At 36.8% G+C, this 8,837-nt stretch overlaps 2 protein-coding genes across 2 annotated transcripts; both read left to right on the top strand.

Annotated features, from left to right (window-relative positions):
* The first annotated feature begins 5,139 nt into the window (after nt 1–5,139).
* On the top strand, nt 5,140–6,300 carry LOC145689302 (uncharacterized). The gene has a single exon (XM_081763443.1). It carries the CDS (start codon nt 5,140–5,142, stop codon nt 6,298–6,300), a length of 1,161 nt encoding a protein of 386 aa, XP_081619569.1.
* On the top strand, nt 6,297–8,612 carry LOC145689303 (uncharacterized). The gene has a single exon (XM_081763444.1). It carries the CDS (start codon nt 6,297–6,299, stop codon nt 8,610–8,612), a length of 2,316 nt encoding a protein of 771 aa, XP_081619570.1.
* Nucleotides 8,613–8,837: the final 225 nt, after the last annotated feature.

The raw sequence follows: 8,837 nt of genomic DNA on the forward strand, positions 1-8,837 counted from the left end.
AACAAGTGTCTTTTTGATATGGCTTGAGCGTTCCAATTATAATTTCGTCTCTGATCTTATTCCTGTACGTCAATTGGAAGCTTCAGTATTCAGTGCTCATAGTTTCAAAGTGTACCATACTTTCACAATGTAACTTAATGCCATTTACTTAGTATTAATTTTCGTAACTGAATGTTTAACTTACAAATATATTTTTGATTGCATCAAGATAATTAGAATTACCTTACAAAAGGAACGAAAAAATAAAATAGTGTTATGTTTTTTTTTACATGAAATATAAAAGATTAGTCATTTCGCTCTTATGTACAAATATAGCCTGTATTGTCCTGAAAAATATAGTCGAATGAAATGTTCGTTCCGTTTGACTCGATTCTATTGAGAACTATGTTCTTTATTATCCGGTCTCCAGAAAAATCATAATAAAAAGTTAAAGCAATTTCGCTTTCATTTCTTTTTCTGTTATTCGAAAATCTGGATCGAGATTTCCGCTCCTATATACTTGTAAATATATTTTAGGTACACGTACGCTAGGCCATTCAATGAACACACATAAAACATTTTCATCGCCGCATCGATTCAACCGTTTATATCCGCTCTGAATAGGAAATAATTCAACCGCTGTCTTTATGTTTCTCGATTTCTACTCCGTCTATAACATTCTAAACCATCATAGTGCCGTACGCAAACAAAATTGTGCCTCCACTCTGTTTTGTTAACTCACAAGATTTATCCTTCCAAGTCGATTAGTGTTTGACTAACCATTTAAACCTCAAATAAATTGCTCCCTCACTAACGACCAATTGTAGATTCTTATATCCTCATCGAATTTCTGCCACCCGCTTGTAATACAATGAAAAAAAAAACAAGGAACGTAAATAGAGTCAGGCAGAAACTGGTATCTTATATATATATATATATATATATATATATATATATATATATATATATATATATATATATATATATATACTCACTTGTGTTTATATATGTAGTACACATAATGTTAAAGCAGAATATTACATTAACACCGCAATTAGAGAAGCTTCGTTACACCGTAGATTACGAAAACTTCTGCATCTGTACTATTTTCTACACATTATATAATCTTAGTATTATGAAGTTTGTTCTTAGAAACATTACACGACAATGTTAACATTGTATACTATTTACCTTCGTATGCTAATTGAAATGGATTGATACAACTGAAAGCATCTTGGGAATCAGAACAATACCATATAACTATCTCTTTATGTCTCATTTGGCATATATATAGTAGCTGAAGTATTCGTTTCTTGCACCGGGATGATAAGGTTTATTCAATATATTTGAAGGTGAGGACATGAGAGAGATGAATAAATAAGTAGAACAACAATTGCGCCATTCCCTTTGTCAACATCAATGAAATAAATAAATAAATGAGGAAAGGTAACGCCTTTGACGTTGTCCTTATGAATATGAGTGTAATAAATAAACACAGAAGAGGAACGCGTTTAGCTGTGACCGTCAGTTCGCGAAGCGGCTGCCATTTCTCTTCTTGCCTAAACTTGCGCTCAAATGTCATAGGAGTTGTCATCAAACAGCCTAGCGATCCCGACAACTAGCATTAAAATCTGGAATGTTAGATATGTTATTTCCATGCCTTCTGATACGAATTCCATTGCAATGAGGACTACAGTTGAACTTGAGCGGTATAGAGTGATAGTATTCATCTCAGCTACCCCCAGAACTATTAAGTTAGCAACATCTTAAGTCACGGATATTTATCGTCTCCTTTATGCATACATGTTGACCTATCAACAATTTTCCCCTTGTCGAAATTAAATTTTAAAAAATGCTTCGTAGGAGATTGATCTTGTGAGTGGGCATAAGTCGCTTGCTTTTGTGCAAAAAGCTGATGACCCACATACACAGACCGCTGCTTTATTAGCACTAAAGATAATTAATACGAAGCATTAGAAATTTGTTCCTAGAAACATGTAGTTGTATTACATTAACATTTAACCCTTTCACTACCAATTTTTTTCGGAGCGAGAATCATTAATACGTGGTTTCTTTAAGTTGTTTTCAAATGTATATATATATATATATATATATATATATATATATATATATATATATATATATATATAAACATTTTCCGCCGTTTCGTTTTTCGACGCTGGATTGGTGGGACATACGTATTCCACTGATATTTTTACGTGGGATCTATATGTCCCAGTGGTAGTGACATGGATGGTCATCTTGTATTTTCAGTTATGATACATATATTGTCAGAAAAACCGTTGGGTTGTATTTATGATTACGAATATTTTACACTTCGGCATCCTTTTCCAAATGACAGTACATGCAATCACTGTTTTATTGCTAGTACCTTGTTTTTCACTTTCATCTGTTCCATTATCACTACGTTCACTTCCACTACTGTCTATTTTGATAATGTTCGTAAGAATTCTGTAAATCATTAGCAGGCCTCTCTTTACCAATAACACGCGGTAAATTACCACGGGTCCACTGAGGATGTATCGTGGGACACATATGTCCCAGTGGTAGTGAAAGGGTTAAATGATCAACAGGGGAATTAAATGCCCCGTATATGATATTTCTTATTCTTGTAGATACTATATACACTTTATTTGGCTTTAAAAATCTGTAACATTTTACAGTACATCTTTCGGCTTCATATTAAAGCATTTTTTAAATTTCTAACTTGCTCATGTCTAAGCTATAATCAATAATTTAAAATTTGCCATATGTTTGGGATTATTTGTGTGTTTAACAGTGTATGTGCCTTTAGCTGGCAACAGTGTTCAAGTTGCTTAACGCTTTTCTATTGTTTGGTGTGTGTGAGTGTAACAGCAAGAACATTCAGTTTGGTGGACCATATATCATGGTAGAACATCGTACAATATAGCACAAACAGTAAGCCATCGCATTACAAACATTTACAACTAAAGACCTTGTGAATATGTTTATTCTCGTGTATTATTTTTGTGTGCAAACTGAAGGTGTAATCATTAAACACAGTGAATTTATATTTGGTTGCATTCATGTGGCATACGAACCAAGCCTTACAGTCCACTAGTATGAACATTGTTTTTAGCATTGTCATTGTACTTTAGTGAAAAAATATATACATTCATATTGTACATTTGGTCCTATCCGGACCACATGAGTGCGAAGATTTCTGAGAATTGTTCTGTGCTGTTGTGAAGAGAAATGTGTTTGTGTCGGCCTATATGTGGTGCTATCACGTACGTTGGGCAATAATCACGTTTTTGGGTAGGCGGACAGTTGTTGTGCCAGGACCAGGCTTCTGGAGTATATTTCATAGGTAAAAAAAAGAAAAAAAGAAAAAAAGAAAAAAAGAAAAACATCATCTTCAGGTCAGTAGTTTTTTTTTATTCTTCATATTTCTGCGTAGCATTTAATCATGACTGAATCACACCAGCGTCTTTTAAGGCAAAGATCTGCATACAGAGGCCAGTTAACCAGAATAAACACTTTTGTTCAGGCCTTTGATCCAAATGAAGGCAATATAGAAGAAATACGTGCACGCTTAAAACATCTAAATAACGTCTGGTCAAAGTTGCAGGAGGTGCAAGATACTATTGAAATTGATCAAATCGAACCCGAAGCGGAAGCAGTTAACGCTCGTGCAGAAATTGAAAATGTGTATTTTTCTTTAGAGGCTCAAATGCAAGCACTTGTTTTAAAGCATGGAAATAAAGAATCAGCTGTTAATAATAGCACTAGCAGTAGCGCACAAGTTAAATTATCGGTCATACAGTTGCCTGCATTTGACGGAAACTGTAAACATTGGTTATCATATAAGGACACCTTTACATCTCTTATTCACGAGAATAAAGACATTTCCACAGTACAGAAGTTTCAGTACCTCCGAACTTCTCTTAAGGGCGAAGCGTTAAACCTAATTGAAAATTTACCAATTACCGAAACAAATTATTCAGTAGCATGGCAATTACTCGTTGACAGGTATTCAAATAAAAAGCTAATTGCTTCTTCTTACATTCACGAAATACTACAAATCAAGCCAGTGTATAAAGAAAATGTAAGTGAACTTCGCGCTTTTATAAATTCAGCTAGTAGCAATATAAATGCGCTACAAGCACTTGAGCCAAACGTAAACCTCACAGACGTAATTTTGACCTAACACTTTGTATCAAAATTAGACGCAACTACTAGAAAGTCATGGGAGCTTCAAAATACGAATTATAATTTTCCTGCTTTATCAGAATTCTTTTCGTTTCTCGAGAAACGTTGTCAGGTGCTTGAGAACATGAGAACTAGTATTGATGGTGTGAAGCATGGTAGTAGCGTACAAAACAAACAAGCAAAAAGTATTCAGTCATCAAAGACTTATTTATCAACATTTTCAAATGCATGCGAATTTTGTAATAGCCAGCATCCCTTATATTCTTGTTCGTCTTTTGTGAATGCGGCACACAGCCAAAAGTTAGAGTGCATTCGTAAAAATAAAATATGCATGAATTGTTTGAAAAGTAATCATTTTTTGAAGAATTGTAAATCGAGAGGTTGTAAAAAGTGTTCCAAAAAGCACAATACATTATTGCATGTAGACGTAACAAAGGACAAATCAGTGCGGTTTCCAAGTGTAAGCAGTGCTACGGTGCAAGAGCGTAGTAACAACTCAGATTCCAGTGAAAATTTAGGGCAAGTGTCATATTGTGCATTAAAGGCTAGGCCCAACGCAAGAGTGTTGTTATCTACTGCAATAGTAAAAGTAAGGGATAACAAGGGAAATTTGGTTCCTTGTCGCGCGCTTCTAGACAGTGCTAGTCAGACCAATTTCGTAACAGAGAATTTGGTGCAACAATTGAACATCAAACGGTATAGACAGTATACTCCAATTCAAGGTATAAATCAAGCAATTTCTAATACAAAGTACTCTGTAGATATTTGTGTCCATTCATGTGTTAACACATTTTCATTGAATATAAGTTGTTCAGTTCTCCCTCACATTACAAGTAAACTACCGGAAGAAAGAATTAATTATGACGATTGGAACATTCCCAAGGACACTGTTCTAGCAGATCCTACTTTCAATACGCCTGGAGACTCATAGATATTCTTTTAGGTGCGGAAGTATTCTACATAATTATGAAGTCAGGACACAAAACACGGCCAGGTGATTTTCCAGTGCTTCAGGAGACAGAATTGGGATGGATCGTGGCAGGACGCATTCCTCAAGAACGTGACCCCCATATTCCATTAACAACATGTTTTGTGAAGACAAACATAGATCTACAGCAACAACTTCAAAAATTCTGGGAACTAGAAGAAATTACTGTTACACCTAGATCAAGCGAAGAGCTTGCGTGTGAGCGACATTTCGTTCAGAATACAACAAGAGATCATACAGGGCGTTTCATTGTACGATTGCCTTTGCTTGAAGACCGTACAGTTTTAGGCGATTCTTATCAGCAGGCATTGGTTAGATTAAAGCAATTGGAAAGAAGATTCGATCAACACCCGAACTTTGAAGCGAAATATACGGAATTCATGCAAGAATATGAAGACCTTGGTCACATGATAAGGATAGATGAGTGTAAAAAGGAGGACGTCAGCGTTGCATACTATTTGCCACATCATGCAGTTTTTAAGCCCACAAGCTCTACAACAAAGCTCCGTGTAGTGTTTGATGCTTCAGCAAAATCCGACAGCGGAAAATGCCTCAACGACATTCTCTTAGTTGGTCCTACAATACAGCAAGATTTATTTTCTATTATTTTGCGCTTTAGAACTCATTCGGTAGTATTCACTGCAGATATCGCTAAGATGTATCGCATGATCAATGTTCATCCACAAGACACGCCATTACAACGTATATTGTGGAGAAGATCTAGAAATGATCCGATTCAAGTTTTTGAGTTGAAAACACTAACGTATGGTACGGTATGTGCTTCATTTGTGGCCACAAGATGCCTACAGCAATTAGCAGACGAAGAAGGGCATAATTACCCTGTAGCAGCAGAAATATTACGTCGAGATTTCTATATTGATTATGTTTGTAGTGGCATGAGCGACATACAGCAAGCTTTAGAGGTCCAGAAGCAATTGATAGAGTTACTGGGAAAGGGAGGTTTTATACTTAGGAAATGGAGTTCGAATGATCCAAGGTTATCGGAATCCATCTCGCCAGAGCTTCGAGAAGTGCAGCGTCCAATCCAGTTCCATGAGGGCCAAGGCGTCAAGGCATTAGGATTGTCATGGCATCCAGACAAGGATATATTTCCGTTGAAAGCAAGACGTCACCAATGAAGGTTCAAGAGTGCATAACTAAACGCCAGATTGCTTCCATCATTGCCACTATATTCGATCCATTAGGAATAATTTCACTAGTTGTCATTTCATACAAAATATTTTTGCAAGAATTGTGGCGGCAAAAGGTTCAATGGGACGACAATATACCAATGGAATTAGCAAAGAAATGGACTCAATTGTACAAGCAACTTCCATTAATCAATCAGATTAAAATTGACAGATATGTACTCGTTGAAGGAAACATAGCGGAGATTCAGATCCATGGTTTTTCAGATGCTTCTCAAAGAGCATATGGAGCTTGTATTTATATGCGATCGATCAATCAACAGGGAGAAATATCAGTCAAGTTATTATGTGCTAAATCACCTGTGGCTCCAGTCAAGAAAATCACTCTCCCACGTCTGGAGTTATGCGCAGCAGTTGTTTTGGCAAAATTAGTTCACAAGATTTTACTAATTTTAAAATTGAACATAAGTAGCGTCCATTTATGGACCGACTCCCAAATCGTGTTGGCATGGCTAGCTTCTCCGTGCAACAAATGGAAACCTTTCGTGGCCAACAGAGTAGCTCAAATTCAAGACTTAACTGACGTTAGCTGTTGGAAACATGTAACTTCTTCAGACAACCCTGGAGATTTGATTTCAAGAGGAATAGATGCAGTTTCCATAAAGGACAATTCATTATGGTGGCACGGTCCACAATGGCTTTCTAGTTTAGAATCTAATTGGTCAGTGACAAGTAAGGATTCATTGCAACCAGATCAAGTTCCAGAGAGTAAGGGAACCATAACATTGACAGTCACTTTAGACAATTGGTGCAATAAAACCATAACAAGATTCTCAAAATTGTCAAGGTTAGTTAGGACAATAGCATATTGTAGACGTTTTGTTCATAACATTAGACACAAGCAAAACAAACTAACAGAAGGTCTTTCAGTACAAGAACTCCACACAGCGCTCCGTGTTTGCATCAAATGGACACAAGAAATTGGGTTTCACAGCGAATTGCAGCATCTTCGTAATGGAAACATTGTTCCGTCAAGAAGTAAATTGAACAATTTAAATCCATTTTTAGATAGTGAAGGCATGATCCGAGTTGGAGGGAGATTGGAGAACAGTCAGCTTCCGTTTGACGCCAAACATCAAATAGTTCTGCCTTCAAACCAACACTTGACAAAACTTATAGTTGAAGCAGAACACTTAAGATTACTTCATGCTGGACCCCAATTATTAATATCATCACTACGCCAGAAATATTGGATCATCAGGTGCAAACAGGTAGTAAAACAAGTGATCCATCATTGCTTCACATGTTTCAAGTTAAAGGCCAGTGGTTCAAAACAACTTATGGGACAGTTGCCAGCAGCTCGTGTGCAGCAAGCCAGACCATTCCTAAACGTAGGCGTGGACTACGCTGGAGCGTTTTACATAAAATCAGGAGCAGTTAGAAATAGATCTGTACGTAAGGCATATGTTGCGTTCTTTGTTTGTTTATCCACCAAGGCTATACATCTGGAATTGGTAACAGATCTTAGTGCGCAGTCATTCATAGCAGCTTTACGCAGATTCATAGCAAGACGAGGAAGATGTCTCAATATATACAGCGACAATGGCACAAATTTTGTTGGAGCGAACAACGAATTGAAAGAATTGTATCAGCTGTTTTCATCAGATCCTTTTAGTTCTCAAGTTCATGATTTTACATCGACCGAAGGAATTCAGTGGCACTTCATACCACCAAATTCGCCGCATTTTGGAGGACTATGGGAAGCCGGTATAAAATCAATGAAATACCATCTAGTTCGTATTACAAAGGGTGCAGGGTTAACATATGAAGAGTTTGTAACATTACTCACACAAATTGAGGCCTGTCTCAACTCTCGACCACTTACAGTGCTATCAAGTGAGCCTAACGACATCAGTGTTCTCACCCCTGGACATTTTTTAATTGGAGAAGCACTTATAGCTTTACCAGAGCCTAACCTCACCGATCTACCACACAACCGCTTATCTCGTTGGAAGAAGATACAACAACTAAGACAACACATTTGGAAGAGATGGTCCCGAGATTATTTACATGGTCTTCAACAACGCTCTAAGACAACTTCACCGCAACACAATCTCAAGGTCGGAGATGTAGTTTTGCTGATTGAAGACAACGTTCCTGCATTGCAGTGGAAATTGGGCATCATTGAAAAAGTGTTTTCAGGAAAGGATTTCTTAGTTCGTGTAGTGACGGTTCGTACTACAACTGGAACATATAAACATTCCATCAAGAAACTAGTTGCATTACCATGTAACAAGGATTAGAATTGAGATTTGTGTAATAAGAAAAAATAAGTACAGTTGTAATATTGCTTCAAGTTTTGTGTTCGTTTCGTTTTTTATATGTATCATTTTGTTTTATTTGGTCAGACCTTAGCTGACCAACAGGGGGGAGTATGTTTGGGATTATTTGTGTGTTTAACAGTGTGTGTGCCTTTAGCTGGCAACAGTGTTCAAGTTGCTTAACGCTTTTCTATTGTTTGGTGTGTG

The sequence above is a fragment of the Thermobia domestica genome, chromosome 7 (genome assembly GCF_964235325.1).
Source record: "Thermobia domestica chromosome 7, izTheDome1.hap1.1, whole genome shotgun sequence".
In the NCBI taxonomy this organism is placed as follows: Eukaryota; Metazoa; Arthropoda; class Insecta; order Zygentoma; family Lepismatidae; genus Thermobia; species Thermobia domestica.

What these genes read in the sequence shown, in the direction of transcription:
- LOC145689302 (XM_081763443.1), top strand. Translation starts at nt 5,140, where the DNA reads ATGAAGTCAGGACACAAAACACGGCCAGGTGATTTTCCAGTGCTTCAG.
- LOC145689303 (XM_081763444.1), top strand. Translation starts at nt 6,297, where the DNA reads ATGAAGGTTCAAGAGTGCATAACTAAACGCCAGATTGCTTCCATCATT.